This window comes from Xyrauchen texanus, chromosome 42, assembly GCF_025860055.1.
Source record: "Xyrauchen texanus isolate HMW12.3.18 chromosome 42, RBS_HiC_50CHRs, whole genome shotgun sequence".
Taxonomy (NCBI): Eukaryota; Metazoa; Chordata; class Actinopteri; order Cypriniformes; family Catostomidae; genus Xyrauchen; species Xyrauchen texanus.
In genome coordinates this window covers 27,291,372-27,314,223 of record NC_068317.1, presented here as the reverse complement: position 1 = coordinate 27,314,223, position 22,852 = coordinate 27,291,372, and the positions used below count along the sequence as shown (strand labels likewise).

The following is a 22,852-nucleotide window of genomic DNA, read 5'->3' as shown; positions in this document are numbered from 1 at the left end:
TCCAAAAATTTAGATCTGCATAATGACAAGACATTTGATTAATGTTAGGAGGATGTTGACATGAAAGACTTGTTGGTGTTTCCGGCATGGACAGACTCAATTGGGCCAGATCACTTTGTTCTCTGTGTAAGGGATAGGGCTGTCAAAATTGCTCAAAAATGACATTCGAATATTCCCTCTAAAAAAAACACATATATTCGAACTATTCGAATATCTGGTTGCGCATTTGGTCAATGACGCGCATTACGTCAATAACAGGACAAATTAATACAAAGAGACATAACTATTTGTATAGGTAGTTTATTTAAGTTTAAACATATTTGACAACGTATTACCTACACAAAAACAAGTAAATCAACTAATGGCCAAGACCTCACTCTCGCTCGCACGCGCAGGCACTCTTTCTCTCTCTCTCAGCCCTCACGCTCTCTGCGCATAACGGTTTAAAAGAACAACAACAATAAACAAATGTTGAGTGCTGATCAAGAGTTTTGTGCAAGCAATATAAGGTCGCGACTCTTGTCCCAAATATAGCAGGCTTCATTCAGTGATTAAAACAAATTATTAACATTAATTGAAGTTTTACAGTATATAGAACCGACATTGAACGCTCCGAGCGAGCTGTGCTGTGGTAAACATGGAACTTTTCCTTGACATGAAACGGTAAATAATCAAACCAGTGGAAGCCTGCAGTGCATGAAACTGCTGTATCTAACCTACCTTATTCATGCAACATCTATTCAGTCAGTACAGTAGCCTTACATTTTAGTCATGTTTCTGTTTAACGTTAAATAAAATGAGGCACACAATTCCGAGAAATGTGACAACAAAGACCCCTCAGGCAGCACGCCCACTCGCCAAAGCAGACAGCCGCACATCTGCTACCGCGGTGCGTTTTTTTCCACATTCGAATATTAATTTTCACCTTCGAATTTCTGTTTTTTAAAACTATTCGAATATATATTCGAATTTAGAATATTCGTTGACAGCCCTAGTAAGGGATTGGTACTGTTCCAAGATACTAGATTGTACTTGTAGTGGTTATTGTTAAATCATGTAAATTCAAATTGTGAATTCCATATTTTTTTTTTTCTAACGACTTGTACAATGTTGTGTATCTTTTACCAAATACCACATTATAGGTCATGAAGCCACTCATGAGAGAGATGTTCTTTTTAGACTCACATTACACATTACATGAGTCTTGATTTGGTGATGCTGATTACAGAGCCATTTTTAGGTTCACAAATGAGGCATACTGTTTGACATGTTCATATAGCAATTTATACTTTGGCTACGTTCTTATAGCCTGAACTGATATATTTCGGCTACGTTCTTATAGCCTGAACTGATATATTTCGGCTACGTTCTTATAGCCTGAACTGATATGTTTCGGCTACGTTCTTATAGCCTGTACTGATATATTTTGGCTACGTTCTTATCCTTTTATTTTTTTTCTGTAGAAATCGTGCACAAAAATTTGATCCTGGGAGCTGGACTGAAAAGACTGGACATGATATTGCGGTGATTAATAAATGCATATTTAGCTACTCCAAACAAATATTATTATATCCCATATTCTGCATATCATAGATGTCATAATGTAACCGAGATGGTAATGCTTTCATCTATTTGACATGTATGTTACCTTTTTTGTTGCTTTTAAAGATTGCCACACCAGATCTGTGGAAATGACTGTGGGATTTTCATGCTTATGGTAAGGTCAGTTTATTTGGCAAGTATGTACAAGTTTCTGTCAACATTGTGAATAATTTTTTCTGTCTTTTATATTTCAGTATACCCTTTGCATTGTGACAGGTGTGGGGTTTGACTTCGAGGAGGTTAGTTGATTTAAAAAAAAAAAAATGTAAAAGGAAATTTCTCACTTTACATGTTGTCTGAGTGCACACTCTTCATCATGAAGAAAATGGATACATTATGAACTAAAGATGCTCCTCATCACTGTCACACATCTTTCAGATGGACATGCTTTCCATTCGAAAGTGGTGGTGTCTCCTTCTGATGGAGCACTTCAAAATAGAAGGGTATGACACCACTAAACAATATGTGTGTATTCATTTCTGTAACTTTTGCTGGTTTTAATACCTTGTGCTGTTTTTTTATTACATTTGTTATGTTTTCATTTACATTCTATTGTTAATTTTGTGCCTTGGCTTATTTATTAAAATCACCATGTTCACTATATATGAATAATTACTATCATCCATTTAGCTTCATGTTAGGTAAGTTAAATAGGTAATGTTTACAATAGTTTCCTCACTCTGTATGCAGCTGCAACTATATGGTACCATGGTCACAGTTGTTTATAGGTATTGCATTAATTTTGGTGTACAAACAGACTGGAGCTACCTTCCACTCAATCAGACATTTGTGTATGCATTTGTCTATGCAGTGCTTTAGATTAATCTTCTTAATGTTTAAAAGGCATGGTCAGCGGTTTGCCTTCTGGACTGATGAGGCCAGAAGCTTGGTCCAAGGAACTCTTCAGCCTGTCTACATTGTGCCAAGACAGAAAGCTATCTCTGAGAAAGTCCCAGCCCACATTGAAGCTGTCAATGTCCGCACAGCTGAAGAAAAGAAACTAGTGGACTTTATTGTGAAGTTACAGGGATCTGAGGAACATTTGGTGGTACTTTAACAATGTTCACATTTATTCATCTTTAAAGACTAACTCATAGTAAAGATTCTCCAAGGGCCAATGTTTTAATTAGGGAAAACATTAACATGTTTTTTTAACTATGCTGCAAATTATTGTATCTTTATCTTAAATGTATCAATTCCTTAAATAATTGTTTTTGTACCATGGTTTGACCCTAGGGTGTACTCAACGGGAAGCCATCTAAGTGGTTACATAAGGTAACTTCTTCCCGGGTGCCTGTCTACCTCGACAATGAGGAACAACAGGACATCTTGTTCTCATATCTGAGAGGATTGCTGGATAGGATACCAACACAATTGAGCGTCGCAGATGAAGTGCAGTTCATCTGTGATGTTCTTTTTCCAGAGGTATGCCGAACCATGTAATGTGTTTGTGTGTCCTGCTCCTGTGCTTACAAAATGTACTGTATAAACTGCATGCTAGCACTACTATATAATGGCTTGCTGTTCAGTAGTGATGTTATTGTATATTTATATTAACGTTTTTCATAGGCCATCATAAATGCCCTGGCTGTCCTCTGGGATATCTCCTTACAGGAGGCTGAGCAGGTCTTCCTTTCTGGTCCGGATTATCATTGCAGGTCAGAGTAGATTATTAATTATTTTTGCACAATGCCCAGTGCACCCTTTTGTTACTGATATTTCTGTTAACACAACAGTGACTGTTCTCTTATAATAATTTCAGTGAAGTGGAAGATTTTAACCGCCAAATTGACAAACAATTGAGGAAAGAAGGGAGACCATTCAATTGGTGGGTGTTGCTCTTACATTTACACATTTGGAATTTGGAATTAGACGTCAGTAACATGAATATTCTATTTGACTTTCTCTCTCTACAACTCCAACATTTCATAAGTGTTAAGTGTTAAATCAGAAATATACATTTCAGTTGAACATGTTAAACAAATTTCTCTCTCTCTCTCTCTCTCTCTCTCTCTCTCAGAGTTGAAGCCATTCTTGCAGCAACTGGTGGAAAAGGGGATCTTTTTTGTGCTTTTGTTCTAGCACAAATAATTTTGTTCTTTCATATAATATAAATCATGCTTGAATCATTCTCGAGTTTTGCCTTCTGATAAACTTGATGTATTAACACAAAATATTAAATTAAAAAATTAATTTGTGACCAAGATATTTTGAACTATGATGATATTTTGATATGTTAAACGCATAACTTTATGCGATCACCCCCCCCCAGTGTGACTCGAGCTGCTGGGCTGCACTGGTAAATGCCTCAATATGTACATTTTCCATTGAATGTTTTATACTTGCATTTGAAACAAGTTTTAATGACTTTCTCTGTCTGTAGCAACGGAACATTCACCTTTTCTCTGCATGTGTTAATGCGCTGTGGGACAGTTGAGCATGCTGGAAAGGTAGGCCTATATTTTTTACTTATGTTTGAGTTGACTATGCTATGCTTTTTAATGAGGTTGGTAACTAACATGCTTGGTTTCTTTTGAAAAGGGATTTTTTTTTTTGTTGTTGTTGTTTGGTTAATTTTGTCACTCATGTGCCACATTTATAGTAGCATTTTTATTTTATTTTTCTTGACTAAGTGTTGCAATTTATGCTGGTGGTTCTCCTCCCTAACTATGTTTTCTGTGTAGGTTATCCTTGTACAAGGCCGGATCCATACTGATGCTTTGCCCCTTCTCTTTAGGGGACCACACTGGGAGAGACACTGTATTGGTGTGTACTTATAACTACAACATGGTGTGATATTTTGTAGTGGTATCTAAAGATCTTAAGTGTGTAGAGCTTGCTGTGTTGCATGCTTCGACTGGTGCTGGGTTGCTGTCTCCTGTTTCTGTCTCCCCAGGGGCCTCCTGAGCAGGGGTTTTGCATTGGCTGATCCGACCTTCCTAGATTGAGGAAAATCCGCCAGTCATTTATTCCAGTCTTTTTAAGATCCGTTTTAATAACTATTCTACGTCTTTTTGCACTAAAATGTATAATAAATTTGGAATAAATTTTTATATCTGCCTCTTCTTGACTGTCCCTTTACGGGGATAAACATATTATTAGCCACACTACATTCACAGGAAGATTTGTGGTTCCTCCTGCCCATCATCAGTGGGTGGCGTAGTCAGACTTTAAATAAGGTATACTGCATGGCAGATACTACATATGTATTAGAATATTGTGCAAAACTTCATTTATTTCAGTAATTCAACATAGCTGTAAGCCATAATCATCAAATTTATAACACAAAGGCTTGAAATATCTCACTTTGCATGTAATGAGTCTACATAAAATATTAGTATCAGCTTTTTGTTGAATTACTGAAATGAACTTTTTCACAATATTCTAATACATATGTAGTATTAGATACCATATTGGTTCTTTAATTTAAGGTTTACATAAATTCCATTCTGCTGTTCTATTATTTGATTTCAAAGTCATTTGCTATAACAGGCATTAACTAATAAGTGAATTCTTAATTTGGTTGTAAAAATGCAATATTTCTATAACCACATAGAAAGAAATGTAAAAAAAAGTTTACATTTATTTTTTTTATTTAGAAGGGGTAACTATAAGTGCAGTTTGGATCCCATATAATTAAGAAAGTGACAAAAATTCGTTTTAGTTTAAGTATGGATGCTCCCGTATACGTTTATTATAGCAAAACCATGATTATTGATTACCATTTGTGTAACAGAAATACAAGAGAAATACAAAAATATCGTTTTAAGGTACATTGTTTACTTGTACTACCATGTCATTAACTTACAAAACCAGCGAGCAATGCAGAGGTAACGTATTGTCTAATACAGCTGTTAAGGGAGTGATTGTGATTTAGACCATTCCAAGCCTGCCAAAGCGTCACAATTGAACTGCACCAATAATCTGTAGCGTCACACCTCTACACAAATAACCTCATCTTAATTATAAACCAGTAACTATGATAACAACCGTAAACATATTTCCGACAGGAAGCAGCGCCATTTTGCGCATGCGTACAACAAATCGAGTCACGTGCCGTATTTGGACATGGGCGAGGCTTCTGACGTCACACTTGGATGGGCGTGGCTTCTGACGTCACACTTGGCTGTGGGCCTGGTTGGATATCCACCGCAGGATGCAGCGAGCTGCACTTGATTGGTCGCGCGTTCTAAGTCGCCCCGTCACTGGTTCGAGCAGTTGCCGCAGCACAGCCAATGACCGAGCTGCCTCGCTCATCACTGTCTGCTGTGCAGCTGCAATGCGTTTTACATAAAGACTTAAATATTTCTCGAGAAACGGAGTTTTCCCATATCGTAAGCTAACGCAATACTCGTTCCCTCCTCTCAGGGAACCGAGGTTACGTGAGGAACCGAGTCGTTTCTGTTTACGATACTACACGCCCTTCTCCATGTCACCACCACATACCACTGTAGTGGCCTAACACACGCACACTACTACAACACTATTAGGATTCATCCTTAACTGGCACACAAAAAATATGATTCTGCATTCAAAAACCTGCCACAGATTTATTTACAATGACGTCATAACCGTGCGTTATGCAACGCGCGTGTGGCTACGGAAACAATTGCGTCAACTGCAGCAAAGAAAGTTGTTGTTTCGTACCATAAACAATAATGAGTGCCTTACCTTCAAAAGTTAGTAGTTGTAGTTTCGGTAGATTAGACTGTCTTAGTTGTGAGACAGGTTGTAACAAATGCAAGTTGAAGAAGTAAGCGTATCCAAATCCAAGAGCTTGTTTTCTTCTGTTAACCACCTATTTTGATCTGTAGTTGCGGGTGCGACCGTTGCGTCGCACTTCTAAGGAGATGTACAGCGCATGCGCAGTGGACTCGAGTAGAATCCAGCCCCTATGAGTCACATATGATTGCTAGGTGGTCTCAGAGGTAGTCCTGTCGTAGTAGAAGCAGATAGATAAGTGACTTTAGTCTGCATCTAATGACAAACTTATTAACCACTTTCCACTGTGAGTACAAGGTCACAAATGCAAGAGTGAAATGTTGAGAAAATAAAATTTTGTTTTATAAAAATGGAAAAGTGTGGGAAAATCTTGTGTTTATGTATAAACATGTAGCATATACAATGAAAACATGTAACATGGCAGATGAAGCACTCCTGCATAAACACAACGTCTCTCAAGCTGGAAAAAATGTGCCATTATCAAAACTGAACAGCCACATACCACTATTTGAGCTACAGACTATTTAAAAGCATAGCAAATCTTTCAGACAGTGAATGAATGAACAGAAAACCCTGTCCTGGTAGTCTCTATGGAAACTTTTAATAACTGAGCCACTTGTAAAAACCCTGGAATAATTCAAGAATAGTCATATTTATATTACAGACAATATTTTATCATTGTTATGAGACAGGGGCGTTTCTAGGATTAGAAAACATCAGGGGCTAAAGTAATTGATATAAGCATTTAATGTCCCAAATTATCCCGTTACTGTAATGTGGTGTAAGCAGGGCCGTCCCAAGCCTGGATGAGAGTCGTCTAATTTAATCGAGATTTGCGAACTGATTCAGGCCGTTTTGTGAACCGGTTTATGCAACTTGTTGTAAAGAACTCATTCAATTGAGTGATTTATTTGCGAATTGGGCATCGCTGGTTCTTATTCAAAGATTCATTCAGTCAACAAAACGTCTTTATGAAATAACAACTTAAAGGTGCACACAGCGATTCCTGAGAAGCACTGTTAGTATTCGAACTCATCTGCCAAAACAAACACACCCCTCTCTTCAGTGCTCCTTTGGAATTCAGTAATTTGATGCTGCGAAGATAACTTGCAGAGAAGATGAGATGGTTTTACGCACACCAGCTTCAGACACACAACTCTCCTGCTACTAAATCTAACATCACAACAACAGCATATATGGGTTCTGTGAAACATAGCAAAATTTATGTTACCCATAATTTGAGAAGAAAAAGAGCAACTTCTGCATCCGTCGTCAAGCCTTTTACCTCTCAGAGGTCTCACTACCGCTGAAAAGCCTCGCCGATGTTTACACGACACCTAGCCTTGGACTTATCATAATCTTTATTTTTTTTGTTTATATTTGTCTGACCTTTTTCTCTTGGTCTGTTGCTCAGCCATTTGTCCTCCTTGGAGTTTAGAAAGTTTGCATCAGTCAGATTTGCCGTCGCTCGTCTAGTGAATTTCCCTCTCGCTCTGCCCCCACCCCCATCCTGTGCATGTGCAAGAACCACCCCCTGTTGCTGACTGTCTGGAGTAATGTTGTGTGGATCGGTCTGATCCACTTTGTTTTTGTCCCATTTACAGAGCCAGGGTAGAAATACTATATTTTTTTCAGCCCACCCATAGAACGGACAGCTAGCAGAGTGTAAGGAGATATTTGCAGAATTTGACATAAAGTATAATGTATTAGAATTACTGAGTGCACCTTTAATGAGAAACAACCAACATTTACATAATAACTACCTCTTCAGTATCACTCAAAAAAGTTTTTGGGGCTAGACTAAAAGCATTCAGGCCTCGTTTTGTAGAGCATTTGATTACATCAATCAAACTGAACTTTGGATATCCGTGGGTGAGAAAGTTGGTTTAAAAACATTCATAATCATCATAACCTCATATAGTCAAATGTTTTATGCATAACCTCATGTAACCCAGAACAAGTGAACTTTGATGGAAGACAGTGTGAGGTGGGGTGGGGGTGTAAGAGGTGGGGAGTGCCCCTTTTTACTTTAAGATGTCTTTGAAGGGTAATCAACGATGTTGGGAGAATGTCTTTTTTATTAAGAATGCGCTAGATGATAAGCCACAATGGCAGGAAACAAGTATAAAATTATGCGGATGCAGGTGTTTTTCTGACAACATATGATCTAGAAAAGGCAACTATAGAAGGAAAAAGTATGAATATATGAAATAGGGAGGACTTAAAAAATTAAATTAACATATCATGTGATAAAGAGTAATTAAACTATAAAAATGTAAGCACCAGTAGTTTCAGCTTAGTTGCTCTCGAAAGTAATTTGGTGTATTGTGGAGAGGATTCGATCTGCAATAAACCTATTTTCTGCATTTAATTTTGAAGCCTCCAGAGTCTTTAATAGTACTTAGTTAGATTTTTGTGTCAAATAACCCACAACATAATCCACACAAAAACCCAAAACACAGTGAAGATCATCTGTTCTACAGCAACATATATGTCAGTTCAAGCAATATTTATTAAATATATATACAGCTATATTCAGTTTTTGGTGTGAGTGAATGGTGACTGCATAACATTAATAAATGTGACATTCAGAGAAATATCTCTCTAGATTGTTTCCTCAGTTTTGACTGTAAGCTTGACAAAAATGTAATCTAGCTTTCAATATAAAACCTTTCAAAATTAGCATAGGCAGTATTGTGCTGGTCTACAGTTCAATTTTCACAAAAGATATAAAATACACATACTGTATGACAGAAATATTCAACATTAAACAGGAACAGGTGCCAATCAGTGGAAGGATTAAGAACTGCAGTCTGGTGTGCCATATAAACAGGATTCCTTTAGATGCTCCAGCTCTTCGGTTAGCTTCTTATTCTGGTTTTCAATCATGGCGAGGCGAGTCTCTAAGCTCCGCACATACTCCTTCCTCCTGCGCCTACACTGTCTGGCCGACTCCCTGCAAAAAGCACAAGTAACACGGGCAACACAACACACCATACTGGCTCTGGAGCTTTCTGTGGCCACCAGCATACACACATGCACACATCACCATCTTAGGTACATGGGACGACACAACCATGCAGCTGTCAACTTATTCGATAGTTGGCTAGACATTGTGTGAAAACCATGTTTACCACTCTGTGGCAAATCTGTATACGGCAAAGTCTTTAGTGAGTGACTTGCAATGGATTACAGCTATTCGGTTTTGTGAGAGTACAGGTCTTTAAGAGCCTTGAGTTCTTCAATGAGTGTCTTGTTTTGTTTTTCAAGTACAGCAACTCGGTTCTCGAGACATTTGACATATTCTTTCTTCTTCCGACGGCATTCCCGTGCAGCCTCCCTGGAAGTAACAACAGAGAGGCTCCATGAGCATGAATATATCTTAAATAAAAATTTCACTGTGAATGAATGCCTCAGTCACTATTCAATTTCATTGTGTGGAAAGAAAGATGCACTGAGCGTGAACAGTTACTGAGGCTGTCATTCCCTAACAACCTTTGTGTTCCACGGAAGAAAGTAAGTCATGGGTTTGGAATGAGTGAGTACATGATGATAGAATTTTCATTTTTGAGTGAACTGTGACATTAAGAAGCTATGTTTTTCCATTTTAACAACGGAAACAAAAGTAAAGACCAAAGTAAATGGAAAGACACTGAGACATAACTTTCAGCTGAAACAAGCATGATGCAATGATGGTGACAGTCCTGTGATCAAAGGAATTAAGCAGACCAATGGATGCAACAGGAGAACATGTAAGACATCAAGCGCAGTAAGAGCTGATGAACAGAAGTGAGGAAGCCATTGTTGACAATTTGGTGAAACATGAAAATCAGGTGAGTATTAAATAATGTCTATGATTTCATGTTCTAAGGCTACATAATGATTGATGATTTTTGAGTGGGGTAGGACAGCTGGGTTTTACCTGTTTTTCATCAGACGGAGTTCCCTCTTGCGTGATGCCTCCTCAGTCAGCTCCTGAGGGCTTGGCAGAGAGCCATGTGAGTTGCTCATCACCTGGGAAAGGCTTGAGGTAGGAGAGTGAATCTGATATGCTGACATATCTCCAGTAGTGGCTGCAAAAACCCCACACACGTTCATTATGGAAGAACCTTACAGGGTTCCCAAACCTTTCAATACATTATTTTCCTGGATATTTTATGTAACCAAAACCTGTACTATGTAAGCCATCATGATAAAGTAAAATTGTGGCTATTGGCATGGCTGTGCTGGGCATAATGCCTATTGTTATTTATAACAATTTATATTTCAGGACATTTTTAGATTTCCGGTGGCACCTGCTGTTTATTTTGTGTTATGGCTAGATAAAGTAGTTAAATTAGGGCATCTTGGAAACTAAAGACATTTTTATTTGACTCTTTTGTTTCTGGTCAGTTTAGAGGTTAAAACGGTTTAGCTAGAATGTGTTTCGTTTTGTTTATTTCATTATTTGGCACACCTGCATCCCCTATCCCCCTTTTCTGTGTGTCTCGTATTAACTTGGTATTGTAAATATTGAAGTATCTGTGAAAATATGGAGCATGAGACGACACATACACATCATAGACGCATACACAGGGGTGAATGACTTAATGCCTTTGACAACTGGAAGGATGCTATTATTGATACAAATATTTATCATTCTTTAGAGTACAGTGAAGGGCCAGTCTTACTGTCTGAGTATCTTAGACTACGCTCCAATATTATATACTCTATGAGCATTTTAAATCTGGGTTGAAACTCCTAATCTCCCTCTTCAGCAAAAATCTCATCAGTGAGAAGGTTATTCTGAGATGACACAAGCAGGGTTCCCTTATGACTCAGTACACTTGATATTGTGTTTATTAATGCATATGGGGAGTGCCTTCATACACAACCTATCTGAAACCTCTCTACAATAATGCCAATATTCTAATATTGGCTATGGTGTTTGAGCCCCACCTGTTTTTGCGCAAAACTGACCGCTATAAAAACAGGTGCACAGACACCATCCTGATTCTCTGCAGGTGTCGGCAGGTATACAGTATCCTTTTAAAAGCAATTGTAATTTATGTGATATAAATATAAATTATATAAAAATATATATTTATATATATCTAAAAGAGCCACTCACGTGTTTGCGTCTTTTTCAAAATGTCGTTCTGTAAGTGTTCATCGTTCGAGGGACTCATCCCGCCGTCAGACAAGCATGAGAGCTGCATTTTCTGTCTGGGCCGCACCCATGCAGAGTCAGCTCTCATGGAGATGAGTGGTTCTTGCAGTGTCCCGCAGATCTGCCCCGTTTTTCCACGAAGTGCATAGCAAACTTTCAAAGTCCTGGCACTTGCCCTTCTCAGTGCACGTGCGTAGTGATGCCGTTCTCACGAACGTGGACCACGGGGAAAAGAACGGCTATGCCCAACTACCCCCGTGGAGGAGGCGGTAGCGGCACATCTCTGCCCTACGAGTAGCAGGACATGGAAATCACGCCCCATAAATCCTTCTAAGCCATGTAGACAGACGTCCACACTGGCAGGAATAGCCTTGTAACACAGTTAAGGATGGGCAAGGAGGAGGCGAGAACCGGCTTGTCAACATAAATCATAATTTAATGCAAACTTAAACCAAAAGTACAAACATAAACACACACATGACGGACATGCCCGTAATTCTCTCTCTCGAACCATCGTCATTGGCCACCTTTATCCCTCGCGCGCCTCATCAGGCCGATTGGGGACCGGGCGCGTGATATTCCGACCCGGCCCCGCCCCCCTCCGCTCCACAAGCCTACTCAGCGGCAGGACAAGCTGGATCAGAACTCCACGCAATGGCAGTGCTCCAGGTATTCCAAGAAAAGCTCCTCAGCCAAATGGATGAGCAAGGCTTTGATCCGGAGACTTTCAAAGAGCTACGGGCCTCTATAGACTTAGCAATGTGTGCCACCAAAGTTACAGCGCAGGCCATCGGCAAGTCCATGGTCAACCTGGTCATTTTGGAGCAGCATATATGGCTGACCCTCACGAATGCTCCAGTGTCTCCAGCTGGTCTCTTTGGTGGTCCAGTGAGTAAGTTTGATGAGGGTTAAGTCGCGACTCAGCAGCAGTCGCAAGCTATAAGACACTTTATGCCCAAACGGAGCATAGCGTAGACGGCTCAACCTGCTCTGTCTCAAGCCAGCGGACGGCTGAAAGACCCATGCCCACTCACCGGCCCCCTACGAGCCACCGGTGACTCCAGGAAAGTCGTGGCCCAGACGGGAGCAGCCGTACCGGCAGCCACCTAGCTCCGACAGGAGGATCTCCCCCGCGCAGCTGAAGCACTCCAGACAGGCGCAATGATTTGAAGCACAAAACAGAGCCCATGGTTCCCTCCGGTGCTCCGAAGATGGCTCGGTTGGAGACACAGAACACTGTTCCCCATCTCCTCTCAGCTGTTCATCGGGAGAGGAATATCGTTCACAATGTTTTGCAAAATGTTGTTTCTGTGTCCTATGCAATAAAGTATACAGCACTTGTTGCAAATGCACAAGATGCTCATACATTCTCAAAAAAGAGCCATTTTCTTCTACAAAGCACACACATTATGCGCAACCACTTCCCTATGGTGAGCGACGCATTATATCATATAGTGAGCAAACCCAATTGCTCTCTGTTCCATTACGCGGACGCGTGGCGAGCCCTAACGGGTATTTCAGAATTGCCGCAAAAAACGATCAAACATGGTTATACGATCCAATTTGCATGCCGGCCACCCCATTTCAATGCCGTTCTGTCTTCCACGGTTTTGTCCAAAGACGCGCTAGTATTACGAGCTGAAATACACAATCTCATCGTTAAAAAACACAATAGAGATTGTGCCAAATTGTCAAGCACAAAAGGGGTGTTACAGCCATTATTTTCTTGTCCCAAAGAGAGAAGGTGGACTTCAGACAATCCTGGATCTGAGACATTAAATCATGCACTTATCATGCCCATTTAAAATAATTACTCAGAAACTAATCTTATCTTGGTTTGTGTTGCTAGATCTGATTGGCTGTTACTGGCGCAATCAGAGGCTCTGTTATGCCAGCACAGAGACTTACTGCTTCAGCATCTAAACAGCTTGGGCCTCAACGTAAACTGGGCAAAGAGCACGCTCTCTCCCAGACAAAAAAACTCCTTTTTGGGTGTCCGCCTGGACTCCACGAGCGGGCGCATGCACCTCCGGAGCATGCAAGTTCAGGCCATTCTACAGTGTCTGTCTCAGTTCAAATTGGGAATAACACTTCCTCTGAAGCTGTTTCAGAAAGCATTGGGATTTATGGTGGCGGCATCAGCTGTTTTTAGATGAAAAGTCATGCTTGGCAGTTCACAAACTGAAGGAAAACTATAGAGCTCTCATTTGTTCTTATAATGCTTAAATACTATAACGTCTCTTGGCAGATTAAGGTCATGAACTTCTCAAAATGATTAAATGACTCACTCATAGCACATAAGATGCTCATTTGTTGCCACTTAGTGGCATCTTCAGAAGTAGTCACTAAACTAATCAATTAATTAAACTGAACAAATTTGTCAAACAGAAGCCAGCCACAACAAATTATCCTTTATATTTGCAGCTAATTCTGCACAATTATGCAGATAATTTGCTATACTTAAATCATTAAATAGCTTAAGTTGGTGCTTTTAGCTTATTCTTAAAAAAAAAAAAAAAAACAGAAAACATGTTTGTTGATCAGTGATTGTCTCAACTTTTTCACCCTTATGAGTTTGCATACCTGTGAGTTATAAACTTTAGACAAGGATGACGGTTGGACCACTGATTAAAATAAATACATAAATGAATTCACACTGGGTTGGTAGTGTTGTGATTCGCACTTAATACCCCGGGATGTGAAATAATTTTCAATAATTAAATGATTGGAGTCAGCTTATACCATGGTTACCACATGTAGTATGTGGAAAACACCGAATCTAGTCATAAAATTGGCATTAGCAATAAAACGCAGAATGTTGTGGAATATGACATATTTGGATGAAAATTAATGTTTGAATGTACAATTAATCAAATTAAAATTGTGATATGTCCTAGTGTGATAATTAAACTAAAAAAGTCTCTGATTTAATTGAATAAATAAACTGCAAGTGATGCAAGCTTCTAAAGGTGCGTACACACTGCCAGCGACATCGCGCGCGACAGCGACGCAATACCATTCATTTTCAATGCGAGCACAGCGACTTCCGGCGACACGAGCTGTCGCGACCGTTGGCACTAGATGTGGGCGTGTCCAGCGACGCGACAAAGTTGAGAAAAGTTCAACTTTGGAGCGACTAACGGAAGCCACAGCCAATAGGAGAGAAGACGGGAGAGCTCACGTGATCCTTTCTCTCTCTCTCAGCTCCTGCAGTAACGGAAAGGTGGATGAAAGGCTAATTCTTGCTGTTAGAAATTTTCCAGTGCTTTATATGTCTCTTCCCACGTACAAGGACATTTTTAAGAAAAATACTGCGTGGAAAGGTGTATCTGAGATCGCGGGGATTTTATGGACCCAGACAGACCGGCATTTGAATTTTCGCCACAGATAAACAGCCGCTATGGCAAACAGCACGCCTTGTTTCTCATTCATCTTTGATATAAAGCATTTTATGTACTGATTCCATTTATATTTAGTTTTTTCCCTCCAAAATGTTTGTTTTTAGTGGCAAGAAAAGAGATTCGCTGTCAACAGCAATGGAGTGGCATCCGTGAATGTCATTTATAAACGTTACTAGGCAACCAGTAGTGGGAACACCCACTAGCGACTTCACCGCCAGCCACTGGCGACCTGCAGCGATAAAGTCGCTGGCAGTGTGTACGCACCTTTAATGAGTGTGTAGAGCCGGCCGCTCATATGATAAAAACCTCATCATGATCATCATTTGCACTCTTGTATGTGTGCGAGATGACAGAGAGCACTCTGAAGTGCACAGCACATACAGACTACAGGTGAAACTCGAAAAATTAGAATATCGTGCAAAAGTTCATTCATTTCAGTAATTCAACTTAAAAGGTGGAACTAATATATTATATAGACTCATTACAAGCAAAGTAAGATATTTCAAGCCTTTATTTGATATAATTTTTATGATTATGGCTTACAGCTTATGAAAACCCCAAATTCAGAATCTCAGAAAATTAGAATATTACATGAAATCAATAAAAAAAAGATTTTAAATACAGAAATGTCGGCCCTCTGAAAAGTATAATCATGCATATGTACTCAGTACTTGGTTTGGGCCCCTTTTGCATTAATTACTGCCTCAATGCGCGTGGCATGGATGCTATCAGCCTGTGGCACTGCTGAGGTGTTATGGAAGACCAAGATGCTTCAATAGCGGCCTTCAGCTCTTCTGCATTGTTTGGTCTCATGTCTCTCATCTTTCTCTTGGCAATGCCCCATAGATTCTCTATGGGGTTCAGGTCAAGCGAGTTTGCTGGCCAATCAAGCACAGTAATACCATGGTCATTGAACCAGGTTTTGGTACTTTTGGCAGTGTGGGCAGGTGCCAAGTCCTGCTGGAAAATGAAGTCAGCATCTCCATAAAGCTTGTCTGCTGAAGGAAGCATGAAGTGCTCTAAAATGTCCGGTAGGCGGCTGCGTTGACTCTGGACTTAATAAAGCACAGTGGACCAACACCAGCCGATGACATGGCTCCCCAAACCAACACAGACTGTGGAAACTTCACACTGGACTTCAAGCATCTTGGATTGTGTGCCTCTCCATTCTTCCTCCAGACTCTGGGACCTTGGTTTCCAAATGAGATGCAAAATTTGCTCTCATCAGAAAAGAGGACTTTGGACCACTGAGCAACAGACCAGTTCTTTTTTTCTTTAGCCCAGGTAAGGCGCTTCTGGCGTTGTTTGTTGTTCAGGAGCGGCTTGACAAGAGGAATACGACATTTGAAGCCTCAGTCCACTCCTTGTGAAGCTCCCCACACATTTGAATGGCCTTTTCCTGACAATCCTCTCCAGGCTACGGTCATCCCTGCTGCTTGTGCACCTTTTACTTCCACACTTTTCCCTTCCACTTAACTTTCTATTAATGTGCTTTGACACAGCACTTTGAGAACATCCAACTTCTTTTGCAATTACCTTTTGAGGCTTTCCCTCCTTGTGGAGGGTGTCAATGATGGTTTTCTGCACAACTGTCAGGTCAGCAGTCTTCCCCATGATTGTGAATTCAACTGAACCAGACTGAGAGACCATTTAAAGGCTCAGGAACCCTTTGCAGGTGTTTTGGATTAATTAGCTGATTAGAGTGTGACACTTTGAGCCTACAATACTGAACCTTTTCACAATATTCTAATTTTCTGAGATTCTGAATTTGGGGTTTTCATAAGCTGTAAGCCATAATCATCAAAAGTATATCAAATAAAGGCTTGAAATATCTTACTTTGCTTGTAATGAGTCTATATAATATATTAGTTTCACCTTTTAAGTTGAATTACTGAAATGAATGAACTTTTGCACGATATTCAAATTTTTCGAGTTTCACCTGTATGTATTTATTCAATTGAATCACAGATTTACAGGAATTAATAATCACACTGGGCCATGGAGCAAACTGCTTATCTGGAGGTGAGAAACTACCGTCAAAAACAAACAGAAACGCCAAAATAAAATCTTGATATAAATGGCTGCATGTGTTTTTGATTAAATATTACACTTGTTGGGCGCATAAAATGTCCTGGAAATGCCCTGGAAAATTGTGACTTGAAAAGAGTGGGAACCCTGACAAGGTATTTGTCCTAAATTTCAAGCCAGACAAAAATACAAGTATACGTAATAAATATACTATTTACAATGTAACATGAGGGTGATATAATGAAATTGACATAGAGTCCATATTGATGATATCTGATGCAGCCCATGATATTACCATGTTACTACATAACATTTCTGCATGGACTAAAGGCTGTGAATTACTGAAATACCGACTGGAAAACTGCAAACGCAATCTGTGGCTGCTGAGAAGTCACAGTAGTTGATTATACACAGATCTACATTCAGTGCAGTATTAAACTGGATTATACACCAGTGAGACCTCTGACATATTTGAGCAGAGAGCAACATGCATGACAACCATCCTGTTCTGATGAAAATGGCAATGATACAATTTCCTCTGGTAGTCACAAACTACACTGAAATGTGGTCATAGTCAGGAATGAGACCAAACAGCAACCTTACTTAATTTTTATCTTTAATTTTTTTATCTTTCTTTAATCAAAATAAATCTTCACAATTTAAAGGAATATTCCAGGTTCAATACAAGTTTAGCTCAATCAACAGCATTTGTGCCAAAAAATAAAGAAAAATAAAGAAAAAACTAATTCAAGGTTACAGTGAGGCACTTAAAATAGATCTGAATGGGGCCAACATTTGGAGGGTTGGAATGTGAAGCTTATAATTTTATAAAAGCACTTACATGAATTCTTCTGTTAAAACTTGTACTATTTGCTGTACATTTGTTTAAATTGTCGTTTTTATGGTTTTAGGGTTTACAGCGTTATGTCGTCATGGCAACGAAGTTGTAAAATTGGATAAAACTTTAAACTGAAAAGGTTAAAAAGCCATTTTTATCACACTAAAATCATGTTAACAAGCATATTGTTTACGTCTTGGAGCTATTCTTTTGAAACGGTATTATAATGTCTACAGGTTCACTTCCATTGTAAGTGCCTCACTGTAACCCACATTTTTGCTTTTTTTTAAAGAAAAAGAGGGACAAATCGAAATTAACTTTTGGTTAATCAACATTATTCCACAAATACAGTCGGTTGATCTTAACTTGTATGACCCCAGAATATTCCTTTAATTTTTTAAATCTTATAAACTTAAAAAAGTGCATTGCAAGATATGCAAGTGCTTTTAACATTTCTCTACATGTCTTGAATTCTCAATTTATCTTTGTCTCTGTGGAGACTGCAGAGTATTATCTAAGAGATGATTAATCTGGTAGTCTTGCTCTCACAAAAGGAGCTGCCTGTAGCATGACTCTGGACTGACGTCAATGTACATCTTATTTTCTGTTCAGCATTTACATTTCCCTGCTGGTGTCCAATTCCAGGAAACATGATGACGTCAGATGTACTGTGAGTGGGCAGAGCATTCAAGCGTTTCAGAAATAGAGAGAGGGTAAGCGAGTGGTGCTGAAAGACGTGAGTAATAGATTAACTGAACAAGAAGGAGAAAAAGACTTAAGAATTGTATACTTTCAGCCTGTTGCATACTGCACAGACTTTTCACTACAAGAATGTAGTGAGATACCCAGAAAAATCATAAAAGATTTTCTCAGTACCATCTCTGTTTAAAAAACAAATAATTGTTTTATGTTTGTTTGTATTTGAGATTTTATTAGAGTTTTTTGTTGGTTTGTTTTTGTTAATATTCTCTGATAATTATCAAATAAAAAAATGAATAAAAAAACTCACAGTTAAAAATCACCTAAACTGTGCAATTTAAAATTCAATCTTTGTAAATATATATTTAAAGCGAGTTCCCAACATTAAATGCAATGAAAACCACATGGCAACACACAAAAACAAACAACAAACATACCTGATTCTGTCTCATCTCCAGTCACAGCCATGTATAATGATCTGAAAGCTTGTCTATGTCTCTCTGCTGTCAGTATGTAATGCTGCCCAAATAACAAGCTAAGTGTGCAGTCACTGTCAGAGCCATTGACATCACTATGACATCATTGGCCTCCTGATGTCAGTAACAGTGGCTCGCAGTGACAGCCCTCCCCTTTCCCCCTCCCTCCTCTTGTATTTACATATCAAACAGTCAGCTGGACCAATGCAGACTACAGAAGCAAGGGCACTATTTTTAAATGTGTAAGCTTTTTACTTAATTTAGTTTTTACAATGATTTCAACAAGAATAATACAGTATGCACTAGAGTATGTACAATGTCATGTGATTTAGTCTTGTTTTGACATGAATTTATGTGCAAATCTTTGCTTTTCCTGCCTGTGCTTTAATAGCTGTGTGGGTGTATCTCACAAAACATGACAAGAACATGCCTGGGTGTTTATTTTACCCCAAAGAAAATGAAACCTGTTTTAGGGTTATTCAATTCTCATTACAGAAAAATCTTAATGATCCTAAAAATAGGCATCATTTCTAACAGGCATCTCTTTTATTTCTCTTGATTTTGGGATAACATGTAAACTGGGTATGTTTTTGTGAGATTCATTCACGTGTTTTTAACTTCTGTGTTTATTTAACGTTTAGGGAATATTCCGGTTTCAATATAATAAACTCAGTTGACTGCATTTGTGGCATAATGTAGATTGCCACAAAAAATATTTTCTACTGTTCTCGCTCTTTTCTTTTAAAAAGCAAAAATCGAGGTTACAATGAGGCATTTAAAATGGAAGTTAATGCGGCCAATCCATAAACATTAAAATAATCACTGTTTCAAAAGTATAGCCTCAAGATGTAAACAATGTGCATGCTAACATGATTTCAGTGTGATAAACTCACATACTAACTGTATCGGAGTGGTGGTGGTGTAGTGGCTAAAGCACAGGGCTGTTAATCAGAAGGTCACAGGTTCTAACCCCACGGCCACCACCATTGTGTCCTTGAGCAAGGCACTTAACTCCAGGTTGCTCCGGGGGGATTGTCCCTGTAATAAGTGCACTGTAAGTCGCTTTGGATAAAAGCGTCTGCCAAATGCATAAATGTAAATGTAACCTTTTCTGTAAAGTTTTAGCCAATTTTACAACTTTGATTTCATCATGACCCTCCAAAAATTGGCCCCTTTCGCTTCCATTGTACCTTGTTATTTTTTACTTTGTATTTTTTCAAGAAAATGAGGAGAAAATCTAAATTATATTTTGTGATAATCACTATTTTACCACTTTCTATGACTGAGTTCAACTTATAGAACCCAGAATATTCCTTTATTTAAAACCTGGACTCAGCAGAAGATATACAGTCTTGTCAAAACAGGCTTGACTACATGGTACTGTATTATATCCAATAAGAGTATAATCCAAATAAATGAAGTCATTACCTTGTGCCACTACATTATTGTCCGACAGCACGTAAGGATGAGTGGCATCCCTTGAGTGCACAGCATACTGCATCATAGGAGCCCCAGGAGATCCTGAGCTGTTCATGTTGAAAGATTGATAACTCTGGTTGCAGGGGATAAACTGGACGCTGCCACTCTGATTGAGAGCAACTTTAGAATAATACAACAATAATAAATGTCAAATGAGGATAAGCCTATGCACATTATACTTATGGTGTGTCACAGACAAAATGTTCAACAGTGGAGAGTACTGTATATAGTAGCCCCAAAAAGAATTTGACACTTTGGCCTCAATAAAAATGTATAAATGTCTTTACATTATAAAACAGAATAGCAAACCAAGTAGCATTTATTTTGAAGAAAGTAAAAGCAAGCATACTTTTCACAAATAGAAGTATGTTAGGTTTCAAATATAGTAATAAATTGCAACAATCAGGTTCCAGATGTAAAAATCCTATAATCTTTTTTCCATAGGCGAAATCATTTTTTATAATAAAATTAGAAAATTTTACATACAGACCTACCATAAGCTCGGAGGTTGTTACTGATAGTATATGCTTCTGTTGAAGCCGTCAGTCTGTGTTATTTCAGCTTCATCTTTTAGAAATCATGTTTAATTGTGGAATTCCTGGTGAAGGACTTCACTACCCATGAATCTAAGAGAAACGCTCAACCAATCAGAAAATCATAATGAACAAAGCGACCAAACAAGTGCTGCAGAGACCGCCCACTCGCACGACGCACTTTGAATGATGTAATTGAATCGGTCTTCCTACACTATCAAACTACTTATATATTTGTAAATATCTGAATATTTTGCAGTAAAATTTAAATATATTGTTTCTTTACTTATAATCAACAACTTGAAATCAAAAGTTTTATACTTGTCAACCGTTTTTCACTCAATTACGACATTTGCAATGCTTCATGAAGTTCATGCGCTCATGAAAGACAGTACACAGTCTAGTGTTTGTCTTTTTGTCTGATTTTCAAATACTTTTTAGTTTCAAATTAAAGTTAAGAAGGTTGTGATTCACCTTTGGGGCTGGTTGGTTTGGTTCATGGCTTAGAACTTTTTTATGAAGGATTTTATGCATTGCCTATGGAAGTAATGAATGGGAAAAATACTTCAAGGTGCTCTATAGATGTACTGTTCAAAATGAAAACAAAAAGGCCTATTATGACACTTTCTGGCTATCAAACCATTACACATGTGTGAACTTGAGGGAAACTGTCTTCATACATCTACTAAAAATCGCCCTGACAACAGTTGGTCGAAAATAATGGTAAGAATTGCTCAGAAAAAGTTAATTCTGAGAAAAGACCTACCATCATTGTTAGCAGATGTCTCTTGCTTTGATATGTTGTTACTCCAATGCAATGACATACATTTTAAGTGTGGCTTAAGTCCCCATACACACATGCAGCAACTGCAAGCGACAAAGCGATTAGATCTCATTCATTTTCATTGAGAGCTGTCAACTTGTGACGACACGAGAGACAGCGACCTTTGGCGAATAGATGTGGACGTGTCCAGTGACTTGAGTAAGTTGCTTTATGCAAATGTGTAATGAATGTTGAGAGCGACTACCAAAAGGAGTGAAGAGAATGTTAGTGTAACTCACGTCACCAGTCAATTGTTGGCAGTCAAATTCAGTTTGGTTCATACATTGATTGATCTTTCATCTTTTTAATGATATGCATTAAGCACTGTTGCAGTTCATATAAAAACATTCTCCCCAGTAGAATGGCATTTTTATGGACAAGAAAACTGATTCCTTGTCAAATTAAAAGGATGTTTCAAAAATTGTTGGCAGTCTGAACACGTTTGATTTGTAAATTTGATTGATCTTGGTGATGATATGATGCAACGGGCACTGCTGCAGTTCATATGAAAACACTCTCCCCTGCAGAATGAGCGTTATTAGGGAAAAGAAACCTGATTCGTAGTCAAATTAGAATCATATCTTAGTTTAAATAGCAAAATGCCTCATCTGTGATTTTAAGAGATATGGCCAGAGGTGCAGTCCACCAATAACTTCACAGTACAGAGACTAGTGACTTCAAGTGATCAATTTGCTGCATGTGTGTATGCTGCTTGAGTGTACAAAAATGTCCTATTTAGGGCCTCTGTAGTTATAATAATGCTATATACAAAGCATTCAAATAAATCTCACTGAAAGGGCCTGTATTGGTCTTGTAGAGGATGTCTCCTGAAGAGCAGGATGCCTTTACGTCACACTTATCTTCTGTAGTTCCACCATCTGGAAGGTCATGCAAATTTGTCCTGGTATGCCTGCTGGGCAGCTCCCTTTTCTTTGGAGAGTCAGATAGATCCTTGCTAGATTTTTCAACTTTGCATACTACTGATGATGCCTGAAGACAAATCAAAGGCAGGTTTAGATGATCATATTCTAACAACTAGAGCAAATATGAGAATGAAAAATTGTTGCAAATGATCCCTTTGAATTCCTACTTTACAAATGTC

General features: G+C 38.7%; 3 protein-coding genes across 8 annotated transcripts in view; 1 reads left to right on the top strand and 2 right to left on the bottom strand.

The window, feature by feature from the left end:
- Positions 1–6,443, bottom strand: part of LOC127634840 (copine-3-like) — a 320,664-nt gene extending 314,221 nt beyond the window's left edge. For all 4 annotated transcript variants that reach the window (XR_007969417.1, XR_007969416.1, XM_052114545.1 and 1 more), the window contains exon 1: positions 6,274–6,443. The gene's annotated coding sequence lies outside the window, so the exon portion shown is untranslated. The remainder of the gene's footprint in view (positions 1–6,273) is intronic.
- LOC127634850 (PWWP domain-containing DNA repair factor 3A-like) lies at positions 2,413–4,662 on the top strand. Its single transcript, XM_052114573.1, has 6 exons — positions 2,413–2,650; positions 2,839–3,027; positions 3,172–3,260; positions 3,365–3,430; positions 3,623–4,052; positions 4,287–4,662. Coding segments are annotated over exons 1-5 (561 nt in total). The 5' UTR covers positions 2,413–2,434; the 3' UTR covers positions 3,624–4,052; positions 4,287–4,662.
- Positions 6,444–8,827: 2,384 nt separating the features above from the next.
- Positions 8,828–20,458, bottom strand: LOC127634851 (cAMP-responsive element modulator-like). Of its 3 annotated transcripts, none has more exons than XM_052114575.1 (3): positions 18,877–18,957; positions 10,247–10,397; positions 8,828–9,280 (listed from the first exon to the last, which is right to left on the bottom strand). In XM_052114575.1, exons 1-3 carry the CDS (start codon positions 18,905–18,907, stop codon positions 9,124–9,126), a joined length of 339 nt encoding a protein of 112 aa, XP_051970535.1. In that variant the 5' UTR covers positions 18,908–18,957; the 3' UTR covers positions 8,828–9,123. The 3 variants fall into 3 exon arrangements, with proteins under 3 accessions (XP_051970535.1, XP_051970534.1, XP_051970536.1); XM_052114574.1 differs by lacking the exon at positions 18,877–18,957 and adding an exon at positions 20,344–20,458 and having other exon boundaries at positions 9,144–9,664; XM_052114576.1 differs by having other exon boundaries at positions 9,144–9,664.
- Positions 20,459–22,852: the final 2,394 nt, after the last annotated feature.

Coding starts and splice junctions, on each gene's coding strand:
- LOC127634850 (XM_052114573.1), top strand. CDS start 2,435: ATGTTTAAAAGGCATGGTCAGCGGTTTGCCTTCTGGACTGATGAGGCC. Junction 3,028..3,171: donor GTGATGTTCTTTTTCCAGAG/GTATGCCGAACC, acceptor CGTTTTTCATAG/GCCATCATAAATGCCCTGGC. Junction 3,261..3,364: donor GGTCCGGATTATCATTGCAG/GTCAGAGTAGAT, acceptor TAATAATTTCAG/TGAAGTGGAAGATTTTAACC.
- LOC127634851 (XM_052114574.1), bottom strand. CDS start 20,449: ATGAACAGCTCAGGATCTCCTGGGGCTCCTATGATGCAGTATGCTGTG. Junction 10,398..20,343: donor CAATAATGTAGTGGCACAAG/GTAATGACTTCA, acceptor GGGTTTTTGCAG/CCACTACTGGAGATATGTCA. Junction 9,665..10,246: donor CTCCGTCTGATGAAAAACAG/GTAAAACCCAGC, acceptor TGTTACTTCCAG/GGAGGCTGCACGGGAATGCC.